The sequence below is a fragment of the Anolis sagrei genome, chromosome 5 (genome assembly GCF_037176765.1).
Source record: "Anolis sagrei isolate rAnoSag1 chromosome 5, rAnoSag1.mat, whole genome shotgun sequence".
Taxonomy (NCBI): Eukaryota; Metazoa; Chordata; class Lepidosauria; order Squamata; family Dactyloidae; genus Anolis; species Anolis sagrei.
Window position 1 is genome coordinate 166,198,221 of NC_090025.1, and position 21,807 is coordinate 166,220,027.

A 21,807-nucleotide genomic window follows, 5' to 3' on the forward strand; every position below is an offset into this window, starting at 1 on the left:
AGTGATTAGCACAAGCCAAAATTCATGTTCCACTGTCACTTCATTAGCTGCACAGAACATTTGGAACAGTGCATATACTTCAAATTTAATCTATTATTTGTTTCAATATTGTTATAATAAATACATATATTAGGACTTAAATTGCAATGGTGTTTGCTATCATCAATTATAATGGGCCCATTGAACCTAGAAAGAGGTACATCAGCTAAGGGCTCTTCTAGACATAGCTAAAACCCATGTGGAAATGGGTTAAAATAGCCTGTTTTCACTGGTTCTAGTCCCCATCCCCAACCCAAACCACAGGCTTTCCCTGGGCAGGTAGCTACATGCCATCCTGAGTCACATCAGGATGGCATGAAGCCCCCTCATTTGGGCCCCAAAACTTACCAGAGAGGCTTGTCGGCAGCACAGTCCTCTCCCTATAGTCCTCCTGGTGCAAGAAAATGACGTGTCAGGAAGGAGGAGGGAGGAGATGGCCAGGGGACTGTAGGGAAAGGACTGTGCTGCTAGCAAGCCTCTCTTTTAAGTTTTGGGGCCCAAATGAGGGGGCAGAGGGGAGGAGGTGGGCGCCATCCTGCTCCTCTAGGCTTTTGGGAGGCCAAAGAAGTGGAAGCAGTCCCGGTAGTCAGTCCCCACAGCCCCAGCACCTCAACAAACTCAGGCTTTTCAGTAAGGCCCAGATTTGTTGAGGTGTTTAATTAATGTGGAGTAAACTGGTAAAATCCAATTTACTTCACATTAATTTACTTTTTACCAGAGGCATTATTTGGACATCTCTGGTAAAAGTGAGACAGGTCCCACATGTTGGGCTTGTCTGGAATGGCCCTGAGTCTTTCACACAATATTACAAATGGATACAGATAAAATTTCCTTTTATAAATCAGCTTTCTGAATTTGAAAAATATTTAAAGGTTTACAGAATAATAAAAATGACCTGTGATGAAATCATTAAGCAGCAGGTGTTAAAAGATCAAAAGTACACTTGTCCATTGCTAATACAAAAATTAGTCTGTTAGAAGCTCAAAGGGCTTGATAAATTTGGGGTGTTCTTCTAACATCATGGGCTATTCATATCCACTGTACTTTAATTCCAGGCTCCCCCATGTTGTTGTTCGTTCATTCAGTTGCTTCTGACTCTTCGTGACCTCATGAAGCAGCCCACACCAGAGCTCCCTGTCAGCTGTCACCACCCTCAGCTCCTTCAAGGTCAAGCCAGTCACTTCAAGGATGCCATCCATCCATCTTGCTCTTGGTCGACCCCTCTTCCTTTTTTCTTCTATTTCCCCAGCATAATTGTCTTCTCTAAGCTTTCCTGTCTTCTCATTATGTGGTCAAAATACTTCATCTTTGCTGAGTCCCCCATATATAGCAAAATTTGTGGATATTCAAGTCCCATTATATGCAGCGGTATACTAAAATAGCGTCCCTTATAGAAAATGACAACATCAATTTGCTTTCTAACATTATGTTTTAATATTATCAAGCTGTAGATGGTTGAATCTGTGAATGCAGAATCCATGACTATAGAGGGCCTGCTGTTATTATTGAACCATTATATACTGTAATGTAATCATCTGATATATTATAATAACAGTGAACAATTAAAGACAATGGATACCAATATATACAATTTAGTATACAAATACTCTGGCAAACACTAGATGAAATGGTACAATCTGTCCTAGAACAATGCCTGTTTTCAAGGAACCCTAACCATCCCTTTTCATTGATATGATCAATTTTTTCATGTATGATCACACTGCCCTCCATGCGGTCATGCCTGCTACATGACCTTTGAGGTGTCTGCGGACAGCACCAGCTCTTTGGTTTAGAAATGGAGATGAGCACCAATCCCCAGAGTTGGGCACAACTGGACTAAATGTCAGGGGGAAACCTTTACCTTTTACCACATTAGAGAACATACAAGAAAAATATAAACAGATGCATATATTTGCACAGAATAGCTCTTAATATTTTTCTTTATAATTGTTTAGATTTGTATATTAAAGACTTACCATACTTATTCATATTAGTAGTAATATTTTGTTTCCTGGACTCGAAAGCATATGAAGTAAACCATCTACATATTAACTAATTCTATAGTGTGGGGAAGAACAAAGACTCTTCCCTTACAATACACCAGTTCTGTATCATCCCTAATTGTTTTATGACTGTCCATTCTTGTTGAAGCATAATAGTAGGGAGAAATGATCATGGTTCTACTACTCTTGGTGTTGAGATGGCAGATCCTGTGAGGCTGTACACACTGTAATCATCTTGATGGGTCACATGCAGTTTCCATGGAAAGATGTGTTTCTCAAGAGGCCAGCTTCTGCCCTGCATCACCATAAGTACAACATCCTCATCGGAGAGCAGGCGGATCAGGTCACCCTCGGCATCCCAGTAATTCAAGGCAATATCATTGCGCCCAAATTCTCGCCTGAAAAAAAAGTGAAGACAATTTGTTTACCACTGTCATCCCTCTACATTTGCTGGAGTTCCCTGTGAAAATGAGGAATGTAAATAAAAATGTTATTTGTTTTACCTAAGAGAATGCTTCTCTAGGAGTCTAGTCCTCCAGCATGCTACTATTGTGTAAGTTGACTATAGGGTTATGCTGGATGGCCTAACAATTCTAGAGAGGTGTTCTCTCTAGGAATCCCAAGATCTTCCAGCACAATTCCACCTGAAGCTGACCATAGACTTGTACCGGAGGACCAAGGAATTCATAGCGATGCCATATTAAACACATCTATGAATAATTAAATCCACAAAAGGTAAATCTATATATGAGAACCAAGTGTACTTATTGTTATTGATTACACTGATATTCCACCTTTACTACAAGGTGGTACACATGGCTTTCCTCCTCTCTATTTAACCTTCATAACAATTGTGTGAAAATGACTGAGAAAGAGTGACCATTCAGTGAGTTTCATGGGTGAGTGTGGGGATTCAAACCTCTGTGATTCAATTCTCAGTCCAACATTCTAACCAACTGACCCTACCAGCTCACATACCATCACAAAGGCCTATGGATTCACCACACATCATGGTCAATCCATGGGCTCATGGTGGGGGGCGGGGCATGGAGAAGCCATTGCCCCATGCCTCACATGGTGCGACTTGCCTTATCCCTCATCCTATGGGAGAAGCATTGCCACCTGGCTTCCCTCCATTGCTGGTAAGGCAACATGGGAAAGTACTGTGTTGCTGTGGTGGTGGCATGTACCGCTTCCTCTCCCCTTGCAGCAGGGAGCCTGGCAGGAAGTCCCTGTGCATTATCTAATGGACTCTGTGCTGAAATAGGAGAACAAGTGGAGTATGATGGGCAAGTCAGCCCATGTGATGAGATAGTATGACTAATCCTACTAATACAGAACAAAGTATATCCAGTGAATGTAATCACACATCAAGTTTCATCAAACATCTGAAACTGGTTAGACGCCTTCCAGACCTGGAAATTTTCCTACAAGTTTCAATTGAAAACAGGGCAGATTTGTTTCATTTTACAACTAGCCCACAGTATCTATGCAGTTTTATGTAAGGGACACTTTATTACCCCACTGGATATAATGGGACTTAAGCATCCATGCATTTTGCTATCCATAGAGAGTCCTGGAACCTAACCCCAGTGGGCCCACTGTATTTTATTGTATTGTACCTTTTCCCAGCACAGAAGTCAAGGCAGATTACATTTTTTTAAAGAAAAAGGGCAGCAAAAATGTATTAATACAATAATTAAACAATGCAGTTAAAGGTAAAGGTAAAGGTAGTCCCCTGACATTAAGTCCAGTCATATCTGACTCTGGGGTGTGGTGCTCATCTCCATTTCTAAGCCAAAGAGCCAGCGTTGTCCGTAGACACCTCCAAGGTCATGTGGCCGGCATGACTGCATGGAGCGCTGTTACCTTCCTGCCGGAGCGGTACCTATTGATCTACTCACATTTGCATGTTTTCGAACTGCTAATAACATGCTAAAAACAGTTTTTAAAGGATATATAAAACAACATTAAATAAATATAGCATCAGAAAGGTGAATGAGACAGATAACAAACAGGATCTGGAATGGATATATCACGTGGCTGCAGGCATGTGGTCAGAGCTTGGTAAAGTAACTTTTCAGACCACAACTCCCAGCATTCACAAGCAAGCTGAGCCTGTGTGCCCAAGGGTTCTGGGTGATGTAGTCCAAAATATAACTTTTCCAAGCTCTAGCATGATAGGATAAGGGAGCTGACTGACAAACTGTTAGCAGTGCTTTAGGACTCAAGAAATAGGACAGGGAATCAAAGCCAAAGCATTGAGGCAATAACCAAAGATAAAGACCATACTGGAAATCCTTAATATTCAGGCAAGGACCCAAACAAAACATGAGAAGCCTTTCAAAAACCTCACCAATGCTCAGCTACAATTAATAGGGTGAAGCAAATGTCTTTCCAGTATTCTTAGTTTGAACCACTCACCTTTCCTGGTGGACACAGTCAGAACTAGAAGATCTGGGTTCTGTCTTCCACACAGCTGAATAAAATCCCACATTATCTGCTTTGAACTGGAATATATGGCAGTGTGGACTCAGATAATCCAATTCAAAGCAGATATTGTGAGATTTTCTGCCTTGATATCCTGGGTTATCTGACTGTGTGGAATGGCCCTTAAACAACTCCCACAAAGGCAAAGTAAGAACAAAAACAGAAAATGCTGTGGCCTGGAGAGGTTGTAGAAGTTTGGCCTTGCTCAGACCTGAAACGTAAAGTCACCTCAGAGGATGAGAGAAAGCAAAGCAAGTAAGACTCCTTAGTGGAATCCTGAACTCCTTATGACCCAAAGGATCTTTCACACCTCAAACATGAGAGACACAGGACCACATATCTCACAATCGTATTAACAACACATACAAACTTACACATAAAGCAGTTTTAAACAGCCTGATAAGGGTAAAGGAAAAAGGCCAAGACAACGAACAGAAGGAAAAATCGTACATTAAAGCTAGCACTAATAGATAAATTTACCAATTTATCTGTTTAATGAGGTGCTAAATTTGGAACAAAAAGAAAGGAAGCAGAGTGCAAATGAGGACAAGATGTAAGCATTAGGTAAGAAGGACTATGCAAGCTAATAGCACTATAAGCACCAGAGGCCCTGCTGCAGTAGTACACTAAAGATATTAATACTTTGTTATAAATTCCATAAGATAACACAATTCAGAGAACAGAACATTCCACTTCTTTGATGAAAAAATCTGATACATCTTTCGGTAATTTCTGTTTAAAGGACAATGTGTTCAATTATTAGCTGAAGCACTCTTGTCATGCCCTATGAAGACCCTCACTGTTTACCCCTAGTTAAGCCCTTTTTAGTTAGAGTGATTAATATGTTATGCAGAGTTTCGGGGTGGGGGGGGGGTGTCAGTCTAGACAGCATCTTTGCATTTGAAGCCTCCATCATCCTGCCTCTTTAAGAATTCTCTCCGGGGTGGAACCTCTGGCAAGGCACTTCTGGTTCTTGGAAGAGTCAGCCTCTCCATGACTGGAAGGTGAAGAGAGAGGAAGGTTGGAGTCTATCTCTCAAAGACTTTATCTCTCCTCATAAAAACTTTAGTGAGACCCAGGAGGAGAGAAAGTCTGAAATTCTTGTCAGTTAATAAATTCTTGTTTTTATTCAATTATACAGTCTCTGATCTGTTCTCTGTGCAGCCAGTTCACCTTCCAAGTAGTTAAGATAGCACGGGGGCAGAACAACTCTGATTGAAGAAGATACCTATGCCTAAATTTTAGGACCCTTTTCATCCTACTCCTCATAGAAAATCACCCCATATCTTGACTGGTTGGCCTTTACAAAGGTCCCAAGAGGCCTGCTATGAGGAAATGGCAAAGAAGTCTGTTTCTGCAAACCGAGCTACTAGCATGGGGTGCTTAAAATTGGATCCAATCCCATGCAAGCTGTTTCCTTGCAAGCAGGACTAAATAAATCAGAAACAATTCCAGAGGTCATTAGGGTCTTATAAAGGGCACATGAATGGAAATACTTTCTGTACATTCAACTGTGAGATCATCTGCTTAGGCCCTTACCTCACTAATTCCATTAGATCTTTGAAAAATGGAGTGCTGCTCAGGTCCTCTTCTACTGATATATCTCTGAAATAAGGGAAGGACAAAGTCAGCTTTGAAGGAACACTATGAATGACATTTCAAAACAGAAGGAAAGAATTCTCATTTTGCTTTCTCATCTTAGGTACTGAACATTTTACTCAGTGTGTGTGCATGCCTTTAATAGCCTATCAACTTACGGTCACCCCATAAATTTCATAGGGTTTTCTTACACAATGAATACTCAGAGGTGGTTTTGCCAGCCCGCCCTCTAAAACAATGTTTCTCAAACTGTGCTCTTCCAGGTGTTTTGGACCAGCTCCCAGAAATCCCAGCCAGTTTACCAACTGTTAGGAATTTTGGGAGCTGAAGTCCAAAACACCTGGAGGAGCACAGTTTGGGAAACACTGCTCTAAAATATAGTCTACAGCACCTAGTTTCATCCAAGTAGTAACTCATGCTGATCCTGCTCAGCTCCCAGGATCAGACAGAATCCAGAGGTTAAATCACTGGGCTAAGCAACACATAGCTCACTGGTTCTACCAGCCTTGCAATATGCCACCAACATATGTTAATGATGAAAAAGCACATCACCATGCCTCCCTTAAAAACCCAAGCATTCTTCCCTTTTCTGGAAGAGAAGAAGTCACTCTGCCCTGCTAATCTGTACAGCCCTGTGGTGAAGAGGAGACAATTGCAATGTGGTTGGAGGCAGCTGCAAAGCTAAATGCCACTGATTTCCTTCCAAGCCATGTTTTCCTTGTAAGAGATTTCAAACATACTGAATATCTGTTGAGAAGAAGCCAATGGAAAGGACTGTTTGGAGCAGGGACGTAGTGCCGATTTTTGAAAGGATTCAGCATCCCATTGTACTTCTGTTTGTTTTAAAATGATTTCTCTAGGAGCATTTTGGGTTTTTTTTTAACAAGTACATATTGACTGTCTGAGAACCTGGGAATTTTCATTTTGTAACTATATTATCAAAATCCCCCAGACAGCATAGCTGCTGATCATGATATTTGGAGGACGCTGGAACTTCCAGGATCTGAGCTATTCATAGGCTTGTTTGTTTTGTTTTGTTTTTTGACACACTTACTTTCACTTCCCTGTTCTTCTTTCGTTCTCCATGTAGCAAATTTTACATTATAGTCTCCTCAAGGAGGAAAGTGGGCTTCTTGCACTCTGAAAATTATCTTGTACACTGGTGACTCCAAACCAGTGGTTCCTTACCTTTGGTTGTCTAAATGCTTTGAACTGCAGCTCCAGAAGCCGCAGTCAGTTTAGCCAACAGTCTGAAATTCTGGGAGCTGAAATCCAAAACACCTGGAGGACTAAAGGTTGGGAATAGATGCTCTAAACTAATAATCCATAACTGTTTCAGTCCCCCAGTGAGTTTAGGAAGAGGGGGGAAAGGGTGGGAGGAAGCCAAGAAACAAAAAGGAAATGATACATAAAGCAGATGCTTTTCATTACCTGATGGTGCTGACATTGTCATCATGGTAATAACAGCGCAACCAGTTGATAGAGCCTTCTTCTTGTGGGAGGTCTTTAATGACAGTCACAAAAGCGCACGGAAAAATGCCAGTGGCATCATTGACAGTTCCCTGAAAGAAGAAAAACAGAACACACCTCTTGAGGAAGGAAGAAGGATTGTATCTCTTTTCTTGTAGGAGATGAAGGTGGAAAATGTCATTCTCTGACAGTCCAGAACAATTACTCAATAATCCTATGGTGACATTGAACAAGAAACAATAACCTGGTAGAACCGTAGTTCAGGAAGCTTTTAATCCAAGGCACATGTGTTCTTAAAACTTTCAGTTATGTTTTATTCTATCATATTGAACAAGCTAGTGTTGCAGCTGATTTTTATTGCACACAAAGTCATCAGAAAATATCTAAGAAAGCACAGCTGCCTCTGGGACAAGGTCATTTGTAAACAATATCATCTCAAAGGCTAGCACAGAAAAATCTTATCATTCTTGTTGGTTAGATGAAACACATAAATATATCATAAGTTTGGTGCATCCACAATATTTATTTATTTATTCATTCATTCATTTACTGTAATAATATAATCCGCACTTCTCACCCTGCAGAGGACTCAGGGTGGATTACAATGCACATATACATGGCAAGCATTCAATGCCCTGTAGACACACAACATATATGGACAGACACAGAGGCAATTTAACATTCCATCTTTTTCGGCTTCATGAGGGTATGCTTGGTTCTGGCCACAAGGGAAGCTGCTGCTTCACTCTCCACTTGTGACACCAGATCCTTTGATGGAGTACTTCCTCATTTTTCTGCACATTGCTGGAAGGTTTTTAATTAGCCTCCATGCATAAAGTGGTACCCAAATTTCCTACTTCAACTGCCTTTTTGGGTTACATAGGTCAACAGCAGGCTGGACTATTAATGGTTGGAAGCTTACTCCATCCTGGGCTGGCTTCGAACTCATGAACTCTTGGTCAGTAGTGGTTTAATGCAGCTGGCTACTAACTAGCTGCACCACAGTTCGGGCCATAAATAAATGTGGCACAAATGAAAGATCTATAAAGGAGGTGCTCTTCGGGGGTACATCTCACCTAGACTTGTTATCAAAGCATAACAGACTGATATTCAGCATTTTGTGTTGCTATCTAAATTGACAGAGGAAATGTACCACCCAATTAAAAGTGGGAAGCATACAAGCTTAGTAAACACTAGAATTTAAATTTGTGATATTTACCTCAAACCAGTCCTTGTTGATCTTGCTGAGTAAATAGATCAGGTCTCCCTTCTTGAAGCTCAGTTCCAGTTTTGTGGAGCCCGTAAAATCAAATAGTGCCTATCCAACATATCCCAACAGTGAAAGATGAAATAACAGCACTGAAGAATTTGACCCAGTATCAGCTCCCAGAAGAAAAAATATACACACCAGATTCCACTCTTTGAAAATTATTATGGGAGTATCTGTTAACTTGAATCATAAATCCCAGAAATACTTTACACTCCACACTTAATATCTATAATGTTTGTTTTGTGGCTGACATCTGTATTATTCCAAATAAAAAAGTGGCAAATTTCTCTGCATTGACAACAATGCTGCCAGAGCATCTTGTAAGCTAACACAAAACTAGGATGCCTGAATAGCAAATAAGGAGAAAAATTTTCATGTCAGATGGTCTCTGATTTCATTAAATAAAATAAAGCAAATGACCAGATACCAGAATGTGGAGTTTTGTTTCCTAGTTTGCTTACACCTATCATATGTATTCATCAGGTCTCATTTTTTAAATTCCCCAATGCACACCTCAAACTGAAGCTCCTTTTGCACAGATAGTATGCCTGATTCAAATATACTGGGTTCTCTTGAGATTATGTTAAAGGATACGAACAAAACAGGAGTAGCCAGCTTTGCTAGCTAGAACACTAACTTGAAAAACAGAGGCTACGTTCTGCAAAGATGCTGTTTTCATGCTAGAAATTTGTTTTCTGGGATTATATTATTTTCTGTGATGAAAGTACTATTTGTTTCTGATTTGCTTTTTTGCATATGATAGCCTCCAAGCTGCTAATAATTTCTGAAAACTGTAGAAGTTATTATTATTATTATTATTATTATTATTATTGCTACAGTAAGAGGAAAATTGGAAAATTATTCATTCTTCTCCATGAGAACAAAAATTCTGATTTATATGATGTACAGCAAAGTACTCACTTCAGCACGTGGGGCTGCCATTCGGTCAAAGCTGGGTTCTTGAGGGCACATGCTTTTGCTGTCATAAAGTTGAGAGAGAGAAATATTTCATTGGCTCTACTGAAAACAGGTCAATTATTCCCAGGAATGATTGGAAGTTTTGTGTCTGTAATGGAGTCTCAGTGGAAAAATATACTCACACTCGGCGAGTGCGTGGGCGAAGCCTTCGCAGCCCCTGAGGAGTCTGCTCACTGTCAAAGTCTGACTGATAGAAGAACAATCGGACAACTTCATCTAGCAGCACCCAAGAAGGCAGGCTAAGCAATTTCTGTGTTAAACCAAAACAGAGAGAGCAAGGTATATTTCCTTTTATGATCTTCACTCTAGTGCTTTATAGACATTTTCTCTGCATGTGTTTGGGAATGCTCTCCAACCAGTTGCACCAACATTAAGGCCAAAAAACCCATACATTTTAAGAGCAGCTAGAAAGATGTTGATGGCCTACAGTTTAGGGATGCAATTCTTCAATATGGCTCATGTTTAAAACATGGCTCATGTTTAAAAGGAATCAATAAGGAATTTTAGGAATTTTCTTTCAGGTGTGAGAAGGTCTTCAAAAATTGCATTGTTATCAAAGCATTCTTACAATTCAGGACTTATTCTGCACAAAATTCACACATGGTTGTTTTGAGAAGGAAATAATATTTTCTAAGCAGAAAATAATATTCCTGTGAAGCAATATTATTTTCTGCACAGAAAATATTTCATGTACAGAAAATCTTGTTCTCTATACATATTACTCACATGCAAATTTTGCACAGAATGCATCCCAAATGGAAGAATTACAACAGTTTAGGATTATTCTCCAAAAGGTTTCTCAGCATTCAAATATGAGGGGTGGGGGTTGATATTCTTCAAATCAATTCTACTACAGCATTGGGAATTAGACTGGCACAGAAGGTTTAAAATTGTATAAAATGGACAATAAGATTGGTGAGTATGAGACAAGTCATAGAATCATAGAATCAGAGTTGAAAGAGACCTCATGGGCCATCCAGTCCAATCCCTTGCCAAGAAGCAGGAAAACTGCATTCAAAGCACCCCCGACAGATGGCCATCCAGCCTCTGTTTAAAAGCTTCCAAAGAAGGAGCTTCCACCACACTCCGGGGCAGAGGGTTCCACTGCTGAACGGCTCTCACAGTCAGGAAGTTCTTCCTAATGTTCAGATGGAATCTCCTTTCTTGTAGTTTGAAGCCATCGTTCCGCGTCCTAGTCTCCAGGGAAGCAGAAAGCAGCTTGCTCCCTCCTCCCTATGACTTCCTCTCACATATTTATACATGGCTATCATGTCTCCTCTCAGCCTTCTCTTCTTCAGGCTAAAAATGCCCAGCTCTTTAAGCCGTTCCTCACAGGGCTTGTTCTCCAGACCCTTGATCATTTTAGTCACCCTCCTCTGGACACATTCCAGCTTGTCAATATATCTCTTCAATTGTGGTGCCCAAAATTGGACACAATATTCCAGGTGTGTTCTAACCAAGGCAGAATAGAGGGGTAGCATGACTTCCCTGGATCTAGACACTATACTATTGATGCAGGCCAAAATTCCATTGGCTTTTTAGCCGCTGCATCACTTTGTTGGCTCATGTTTAACATGTCCACAAGAATCCCAAGATCTTTTTCACACGTACTGTTCTCGAGCCACACATCCCCCATTCTGTATCTTTGCATTTTGTTTTTCCTGCCTAAGTGGAATATCTTGCATTTGTCACTGTTGAACTTCATTTTGTTAGTTTTGGCTCATCTCTCTAATCTGTTCAGATCATTTTGAATTCTCCTCCTGTCCTCTGGAGTATTGGCTATCCCTCCCAATTTGGTGTCATCTGCAAACTTGATGATCATGCCTTCTCACCCTTCATCTAAGTCATTAATAAAGATGCTGAACAGGACCAGGATGGAACCCTGTGGCACTCCGCTCGTCACTTCTTTCCAGGATCCATTGGTGAGCACCCTCTGGGTTCGTCCACTTAACCAATTACAGATCCACCTAACTGTAGTTTTGCCCAGCCCACATTTGACTAGTTTGTTTGCCAGAAGGTCATGGGGGACCTTGTCGAAGGCCTTACTGAAATCCAGGTATGCTACATCCACGGTATTCCCCACATCTACCCAGCTTGTTAAAGTGATATACCAGTAAAACAGCTCTAGCATTTCAAGCTGTAATTTACCTTTGAATCTCCCTGGTCTACTTGTGCCAGAGGTCTAAAAAATGGTAGCACAAACAAATTTTAAAACATCCTTAGTTTTCACTACGTGAATGGATGAGCACAGAATTATTTCCTACTATTAGCCTAATATTAGCAGGTAGCAGTGACTCCCTGCTTGATGCAACAATTTGTTTTCAGAATTAACCTTTACCTTCATGTATATGTTGAGTCCAGGGATTCGGCTGTCTGCGATCTCTCTCTTTGCACCTACATAAACTTTTCCTGGAAAGCACCAAAGCGAACCAAAGGAATTGAAGAGGCATTGTCATGGAAAAGAAAGAGATTAAAAAGATATAGCAGGGTTCTATGCCTAAGGGCCAATTGTTTTCAGAAATGCAATGACTTTATAGTTAGAAGCATCATAGGTAAAAGGTAAACATGACTGACATTAAGTCCAGTCATGTCTGACTCTGGGGTGTGGTGCTCATCTCCATTCCTAAGCCGAAGAGCCAGCGTTGTCCGTAGACACCTCCAAGGTCATGTGGCCAGTACCTTCCCGCAGGAGCAGAACCTATTAATCTACCCACATTTGCATGTTTTCGAACTGCTAGGTTGGCAGAAGCTAGGGCTGACAGCGGAAGCTCACACCGCTCCCCGGAATCGAACCTGCGACCTTTCGATCAACAAGCTCAGCAGCTCAGTGCTTTAACCCACTGCGCCACCGGCAGAGGGCAAAGTTCAGCCTTAAAGATGTTAGTGGACTGCAAATTGTCCTTAGTCTGCATTGTGAGAAGTGAGGGGGTCATGGGAGTTACCAACCAATATTATATGGCGCACATGAAGTTTGCCATTGCTATGCTACAGTAATTGTTGTAATTTAATTCTATTTTAATATTTATTATGTCTATGTATTTAATTGCATAATTTTTTAAAAATAATTTTATTAATAACACACAGATAGAATACTGACAATATAATAAAAAATTAAAAACACATATGTGGAAAAGAATTCAAAGGGAAAACAGAGAATGAGAAAAAAAAGAAAGGATAAGAAAAGCGAGCGAGAAAAAGAGAGTGCATATATATTGACTTCCATCTACTTCATGGTGTTGTATTAACCTTTCATAGTGTCTCTTCTTTGCATCCCTTTTCTCTGTAAACTGCTTTTTTCTTATATCTTCTTTCTTATTTATGTTATTAATTTCATCTTTTCACTTTTCAGATAATCCTTAATCAGTTGCCAATCTGTCTGGGTTTTTGGTCTTCCTTGGTTCATTGTTGTCAAATATGTCAGTCTGTACATATTCATAATTTCCATTATTTTCAATAACCATTGATCAGTCGAAGGTAATTCTTTAGATCTCCAATTTCTAGCATAGACTAACCTTGCTGCTGTTACTAAATAGTTTAACAACATCTCTTTATTTTTTTCATTTTCTATATCTAGCATTTTCAGATGGAAATATTTTGGTTCCATTTTAAACTGTATATGTAGCATTTTCTGCATTCTAGCATGAATTTCTCTCCAATACTTCTTAGCATTTTCAATTATATAATTTTTTGAGATTGTGACCCACTTTTGGTCTTGATTCCTGAGATTCCTGAGATAAATGTGGGGTAAGATAATAATAATAATGAAAATCACTTTCCATTCTCAAGGGACAAACATACAGTTTGAACTTACTCAATTGCTTCAGTCCTGCTCTCTTTTGAAAATGTGCAGTCAGCCTTCCACATCTGAGGTTTTGACTTTTTCAGATGTAATTATTCACAGATTTGATTAAACATTCTTTCTAGGGATCTTTATTCCATCTCAGTTCTAATAGAAATTGACCACAGAGTCCAGATAGAGAAACTAGAGATTCCTAAACAGATATCTTCTCAGAGAAAAATGGGGGGGGGGGGGTCTGCACATCAAAGATGGGGGCGAGGAGGGTGGCTAAATGTAATTATTATTTAGCTACTGAGAATTATTCATTGCCTGATGAAATAAATAAATACATAAATAAAGTTTTTCTTCATCAACTCCCCCCCCCCCCCCCCCGGCCCAGAGCAGACGAACAAATAAAAATAACCATTGATGCCAGTTTTAAACCTGTTACAACAGCAGATTTATTAGTGAAGCATGAGAACAAAAGGAATTTGGGGATTACCTGGCAAAACAGGAAGCATGCAGGTAAAGCGGCTGTTTTTACTTTCAGCACCGTATCTTTCCTCTAGCTTGGTATGCAAGTTGTAAAACTGACGGTACCGGCGGAAGATCATGTACCTGCCTCCACCTTTTGTTTTCACCTCAATCACAAATACCTGGAAAAGAAAATGATATGATATGAGCCCCTGATTCCTTTTTTTAAAAGAATTCAGGCAATATACCAGGGAAAGCATCTATCTGAAATCTTAGGGAAGGAACATTCAAGCTGATGCCCTCTGGATGTTCTGCACTATTATTCCCTAAACCTCAACCAGCATGGCCAATTATGAGGGATTATGAGAGTCCTAGTCCACAATCTGCATTGGACATCGTGTTTCCCACCCAAAGAAATGTTATCTGAGGAGGTAACAGGAGGTTAGGAGTAACAGAAACTAAATTTAGGAAAGCTTGTAATTTTAACACAGGGAAACAAATGTTAAAAATGCAGATACTTTCCATTGCATCTCCCTCTATATGTGGTGTTTTCCACACCCCTATGGAAAGTTCCTCCTTCTTGGTGTTATTTGCCATTGAAATCAGCTTCCACATAGGGCATTCATATGAATGAGACCTCCAAGAGCCCCAGTCTTCAACAGCTTTGCTCAGGACTTGCAAACTCAGGATTATGGGTTCTTATATTGAATTACTGGTAATCCGTTTGTAGTGCAGTGCTCCTCTTTTCCTGCTGTCTTCCATTTCCCCCAGTATTATCAACTTTTCTAGTGAGTCATGTAATTTCAAGATATATACAAAGTACACTGATACACTGAGAACTGGGAAGCCCTGGCCCTTGAGCGCTCCAGCTGGAGGTCAGCTGTACCAGCAGTGCTGCAGAATTTGAAGAGGCACGAATGGAGGGCGAAAGAGAGAAACGTGCCAAGAGAAAGGCATGTCAAGCCAACCCTGACCAGGACCGCCTTCCACCTGGAAACCAATGCCCTTACTGTGGGAGAAGATGCAGATCAAGAATAGGGCTCCACAGTCACCTACAGACCCACCTGAACACTGATCCTGGAAGACTATCCTACTCGGCCAACAAGGGATCGCCTAGAACTGGGGCTATTGTACAAAGTACAATAGCCCCAGTTTTGTCATCTTGACTTCTAAGGAGAGTTCATGCCTGATCTGTTCTAGAGCCCATACATTGGAAAGCCCACCACTACAAATGAAATACTTTCTTCAAGTCTTCTGTTTCTCCTGCTTGTTTGAGGGGTTTTTTGTAGATGATGAAAAAAGTAGCAGGGAAAATAGGTCTCTGTATAGAAGTGTGGAGACCCTCTGTCAACTCATAAAATTACGTGAATGTGGCAGATGACATGATCAAAGCAGCATCTGGAAGCACTTATAGTAAACGTAAGTTTTCCATTCAATGCTGTCTATGGAAACTCACTGCATTATTGGGAAAACAAATTTCTCAGCATATTGAGAGTTTCCATACGCTACACAGTCATAGCAGTTCGATACCAATTTAACAGCTATGACTCAATACTGTGAAATCCTATGATTTGTAGTTTGCTTGTAGTTTAAGTATTGGACTATGATTCTGAAGACCAGGGTTCAATTCCCCATTTGACCATGGAAACCCATTGGGTGACTTTGGACAAGTCACACATTTTTAGCTATATAAAATCCTGTGATAGGTGTGCCTTAGGACACAATAAGTCGGAAATGATTTGAAAGCACATAAAAGCAACATAGTACTAGTACAGTATAATCCACTATAGAATAGTATAGTATAATCTGCTATAATTCATAACAGTGCCCAAGAGCTCTCTAACAAATAATTATAAGCACTTGACTAAACTATAAATACTAAGATAAGATACTGTAGTGATAAAGCTATAATGTTGTCACCAGATTTACACATAACAAAAACAACTAATTTCTTTATCCTTAAATAAAAGCAGGGGGTAGTCAGACTTGTTTACTTAGTGCTAAACTCTGGATTAGTGTTGAATCAGGCAGTTGACTGAGGATTATTGAATATTTATCCTAAAATGCCTAAAGATCAAGTTATAACATTCAACGCATATACTGATTCAACAGTGTATTCAACACATACAAGATTAACTACTTTGGCCACATAATAAGAAGACAGGAAAGCTTGGATCAAACAGGGATGCTGAGAAAAGAGGAGCTGATCAAGGGCAAGATGGATGGGTGATATCTTTTAAGTGACTGGCTTGACTTTGAAGAAACTGGGAGTGGCCATGGCCCACAGGGAGCTCTGGCGTGGGCTGGTCCATGAGGTCATGAAGAGTTGGAAGTGACTAAATGAATAAACAACAAACACATACACTGACATTCTGTTGGTGGGGACCAACTGGAGTAGACATTCAATCAATTATTGGGATAAGGCAACATAAAAGTAGATTAAATTGATTCAATGATTCTACTCTAGTTTACATGAACAATAGGCTTTAAGCCATAGTGTGCAGATTTATTATTATTATTATTATTATTATTATTGTGCTGTCACGCGCTGGGCTCCTATAAAAGACTATAAACTGGACTTAATTTCTATGAGCTCAACGGGACGCCGGGGTTGCCTCAGAGAGAGGTTTTTGGGATTTTCCTGAAAAGATGGGCTCCAAAGTCTTTAAAGATGCAACAAAATCTTTATTACTGAACAAATAACAAGGTTTCAACGATTGGATTCAAAGTTTTCTTAATAAACTGTTGGCTTCTCGATCTTGCCCCCAAGGGCAGGCAACTGTTCCTTCACTGTTGGGAAAATCCCCGACCTCTACCCTGGGCAATCTGTCTTCTCTTCTGGTGGCGTGGGGCCCCTACACCCGGTCCAATCTGCGTTGTGGTTGCCGCGAAGGGCCCTTACCAAACAGAGACCTTTGCAGAACTTCCAGGAGGAGGAAGATGTTCACTTCCCAGTGACGGCTGGCTGAAGCACTGTGGGACTGGGTCCCTAGCAAGAGAGCTTAGAGGCTGTAAGTTCCTCAGCAAACTGTAAAGTCCCCAGCAAAGGCTGTGCTGAGACTGTATATCCCTGGCCAAGCTATGGGGCTATTTCTCCCCGGCCAAGCTGTAAATGATGAAGCCTTTTACAGGAGGTCCTGGTTTAAGTCCTGTAAGAAAGACTTCTCTGTGTGGACTGACCTAAAATGGCTCATATTCCCTCCAAAACCCAAAAAAGGGTCAGAACTAGGGAATCTAATGATAATTGACAGGTCATTGACCCAATAACTGCAAAGTAAGGAAAGCCATCTAACTGCAAATGCATAGAACTTTAAAAAGCATACAACAGTCAACAAATAGCAACAAATAGCAAGATAAGATGGAGCTCCTGGTACGGCCGTACCAGAACAATTATTATTATTATTATTATTATTATTATTATTATTATTATTATTATTATTTCTTGCCCACCTGTCCTCACAACTTGAGGCAGATTACACCTAAAAACATTCTCTAAAATAAACATATTAAAACATATTTCTATAAGACATATATTCAAATACATAAAACAGAGATTAAACACAAGATGCAAGTTTAAAATTCATAATTAAAACTGTCTGAGAAGGTCTGCCAGAAAAGATAGGTCTTCATGTGTGTCTTAATTGACAGCTGATCTAGCTGTCAGAGCTCTTCTGGCAGGTTGTTCCACAATTGTGGGGCAACAGGTGAAAAGGTCCTCTTGGTGATGGTGGGCAGTCTGATTCTGGAAGGCTGTAGCAGATGTTTCCCCCCCCCCCCAAAGGACCTCAGAGTTCAGGGTAGATTGTGCAGAAGAAGGCGATCCTGTAGGTGACCTGGACCCAAACCATGTAGGGCTTTGTACTTTGCCCAGAAAGTAATTGGCAGCCAGTGGACTGACTTTAAGTTATGTATAATATGTTCACTCCTCGATGTTCCTGTAACCAATCTGGCTGCTGCATTTTAAACCAACTGGAGTTTCTGAACTTGGTACAGAAACCAAATAAAGCACATTACAGAAGTCTAACCTTGAGGTTACCAGCACATGCACTACCATCTTAAGGTCCTCCAAATCTAGGAAGGGGTGCAACTGGCAAATCAGTTAAAGCTGATAGTAAGCACTCCTGACCGCTGCATCTACCTGGACTGAAATTTGAAGGGACAGATCCAGGAGCACTCCCAAGCTGCAAACACAGTCTTTTAGGAGGAGAGTAACCCCATCCATAACTAGTCGACACACCTCAATCCCCAGATTAGGACCTTTGATGGCAAGCACCTCTCTTTTGTCTGGGTACAGTTTCAATTTGTTTTTCTTCATCCAGCCCATTACCTCCTCCAGGTATTCATTCAGAGGAGACTCGCTATTCTTAACTGAAGCTGTTTTTGAAGGCATGCAGAAATATATTTGGGTATCATCAGCATACTGATAGCATCCTAGCTCATGCTTTTTTTAAACTGTAAATATATATGACTCTACTCCAGATCAGGAAAAGAAGTTTATTTTAAAACAAAACCAGATAGAGGAAGGCTTACATCTCCCTGACTTGTACATACTGTTTCTGATCCAGGGATATGTTTTTACTTTGGAGTGAAAAGATAATATTCTTAGGCTGCAGCTATTTCTTTAATGTAGCAGGCTGTTCAATTTCAAGAATCAGTGATCACACATTCAGAGTGGGTTGTGACACCTACTGCTGTGAAACTCATGGGAAATGTCTCTCTTGTGCAATAATGGATACACCCTGTTTACTCATAAAGCAAATATGTCCTATACATTAATTCCACTACCTGCTCTTCTGTAAAATAGATATCAAAGTGAACTCATCTTCCCTTACATAGTAACTGGTGAAGCCCCTCTTCTCTTCAATATCTGCAATATTGGCCGAAACAGCTACATCATCTGGAAGCTGGTCAAAATCACTGAAAGGCAAGAAAAGAGATTACTCTCGAAAACTATGATGTTTACTATGGTGGTGATCTGATGTTACGCAATTGTAAGGGAAATTATTAGATTTGTAACATGACTTATGAAATAATAAAAGAAAGACAACACAGTATGACCCCCATAGCTGCAGGTTTCATTTACCCATGTTTGATAAAATATGTTCTCTCTAGCCATTTTCTTGGTCCTCAAGGCAATTCTGTCATATGCTTCCACCATAAGCTTCTGGTGTTGCTGCAAGAAGGTCCTCCATTGTGCATGTGGCAGGGCTCAGAAGCACTCCAAGTGGCCAGATACTGGTCAAAGAACATTTAATTAACTACCAAACTCACAAATTTTGTATTTTGTCTGTTTGTTTGCTTTGTTCTGTTAGTAATGTAATATAATTCACTGGTTGCCCTGACATGACAAATAAAAAAAAAAACCATAAGCTGACTATAGAATTGCACTGAAGGAGCTAGGTTGGATCTACACTGTCCTGTATCCCAGAATCTGGTCCTAGATTATCTGCTTGTTCCAGATTATCTGGCAATGTAGAGTCATATAATCCAGTTCAAAGCAGATAATCTGGGAACAGATCCTGGGATATAGGGCAGAACAGATCCACCCTTAGAGATGCCTAGAGATGTATTCTTTAGTCTTACAGGAGTCTATGGTACAATTTTGATGAAAGTTATTCATTCATTAAGGTTCACTCTTGGTTAATTCTCTCACACCAGAAGCGATCTGCAGTTTCTCAAGTCACTCCTGACATGAAAAAACCCCCAATATTTTTGCGTATTCATGTGAAATCATGAAATATATCCCCTGCAGATAAAGGGGCTGTAACATAAGAGCAAACACTTTTTAAAATGCAATTCAAGAATGTTGCATAGCATACAGGCCACTTTTGGGCATATCTTTTTCTGTAGCCCCTAGGTGGTCCCCTTCATGTTGCTGAAATTGCTGCCACTCCCAAAAATTTCCACTATAGACTGTTTTTGTCTTCTCTCCACTCAAGCAGAAGCACCAAAATAGGGCCTTTCCTGTGGTTAGTAGATTTGTCTACTCTTAACTGCTCACAGCCCAACAATCAATAAAAACTGTCTCCTATTGTCTGTCCTTTCCACCACATTTTTCTCTACTTCAACAGAATCCCATGAGATACTTGGCTATATGCCCACAAAGTTCTCTTTGACACAGAAGGAAAGTTTGCATGCTCTCACAGGGATCTGTCATATGAGAGGTAATTCTGTCACCTACTTCCTTAGTAAAGCTACCTCAGTTGATCCCAAATTATGGTGGCAACACTGTGGTTTCCCATCCACCCAAATGAAATGGGGCCACAAAGTGGAATCCACGACATGCAAGTGTGGAGAAGAGCAAACCACTGACCACCTATTACAATGCAGTCTGAGCCTGCTACATGCGGCAACACCAGAGGCACTCCAAGTGGCCAGATACTGGTCAAAGGACATTTAATCAACTACCAAGTTTGCAAACTTTGTGTTTTGTCTTTTTGTTTGTTTGTTTTGTTAAAAATGTAATACAAATATCTGGTTGCTCCTGACACAATAAATAAATAAAAATCCCCCCAAATGATAGGACCAGGGAAAGTAAACAAAGATTTTGAAGCATCAGCCCAGTATACAAATGTCTATTTTGGTGTAAAATATGCACCAAGGGAGTTAGAGGCAAAGCATAGAAGTGTGCAGGAGAAAGCATTGGGAAGACTCACCTCTCACCCCGCAACTGCCTGGGAAGAGACATTCTTCTGGTTCGTTACAGTGCAACAGTTCAGAGGTGGACCAAAGAGATGAATAATCAGTTCCCTTCTCTGTACCCCTCACCAGAAGCAATGGTGACAGTTTCCAAGGTCACCTCTCTGCTTTGATCAATGTGTTCCACATTTACGGCAAGACTTCAAAGATCTCTGCTGTACTGAATACTTCTCTGTTTTCTGACAATGTGTGTTTTCTTGGTTTACCCCACCCCTGTCTGATTGAGGAAGTGCAAGTGAAAGCAGAGGCCTTTTGAAACAGAGGTCATGCATGTATAGCAACACACCTGCCAACAGTTTGTGGCTAAAACTAGAAACATACTATTAGACCCCAATTTTCCAACTGCCCAGCCCCATTGCTACATATTTAGTAGTACTGAATGAAAAGCCATTGTTAATTTATTCTGCCTTTCCCTGTCCTGCACTGATTTAAATAAAAAGGGTAATGAGGTTTTTCATTTCATCCTATTGTCTCTTACTATTTGAAATACAAACAAATGTAGTACCTATGGGATCATTATTTATGGTTTCACCTATTGACATGTCTAAATTATTATATGTCCTCCAAATAATTTTATAATATGCTTGCATCAGAGGTGACCAGAGTTGCTCTGGATGGCATGTTTTAAAAACTTTATTCAGGTTAACATGATTGTGAACCACATTAACCATAGCCATGGGTTGCTCTGAATTCTCCACAAGAATCCAGAGCAAATCACAACTTTGGACTCATGTAAGCAGTTGGACTGTTTCTGAAGTATAACCAGCTACAACTGTTTCTATAGCCATTCTGTATTCCCCAGACTTAGATGGCCCAGGGACATGAATAACACATACTGTGCCCTTCCTGTTCTCATTGTAATGGTAGCCAGAGGACACGCCATGGCAGGCACCTGTTACCACCTAAAATGACAGCAGCATCAGGTAAATCACAGAAGGGAGGAGGCTATTACTCCTCTTCCCCCTCCCCTTTCGCACATTGGACTGCAGCTCCAGATGATGAGACAC

At 40.4% G+C, this 21,807-nt stretch overlaps 1 protein-coding gene across 1 annotated transcript; it reads right to left on the reverse strand.

The window, feature by feature from the left end:
• Window positions 1–881: 881 nt before the first annotated feature.
• On the reverse strand, window positions 882–20,996 carry NCF4 (neutrophil cytosolic factor 4). Its single transcript, XM_060776985.2, has 10 exons — window positions 20,758–20,996; window positions 18,934–19,018; window positions 14,130–14,283; window positions 12,188–12,258; window positions 9,972–10,099; window positions 9,793–9,850; window positions 8,821–8,919; window positions 7,563–7,693; window positions 6,072–6,137; window positions 882–2,440 (listed from the first exon to the last, which is right to left on the reverse strand). The coding sequence occupies exons 1-10, from the start codon at window positions 20,787–20,789 to the stop codon at window positions 2,212–2,214; spliced, it is 1,053 nt and encodes a 350-aa protein (XP_060632968.2). The 5' UTR covers window positions 20,790–20,996; the 3' UTR covers window positions 882–2,211.
• Window positions 20,997–21,807: the final 811 nt, after the last annotated feature.

Coding starts and splice junctions, on each gene's coding strand:
- NCF4 (XM_060776985.2), bottom strand. CDS start 20,789: ATGTCTCTTCCCAGGCAGTTGCGGGGTGAGAG. Junction 12,259..14,129: donor CATGCTTCCTGTTTTGCCAG/GTAATCCCCAAA, acceptor GGTGCTTTCCAG/GAAAAGTTTATGTAGGTGCA. Junction 7,694..8,820: donor TCAACAAGGACTGGTTTGAG/GTAAATATCACA, acceptor TTCTTCTTTCAG/GGAACTGTCAATGATGCCAC.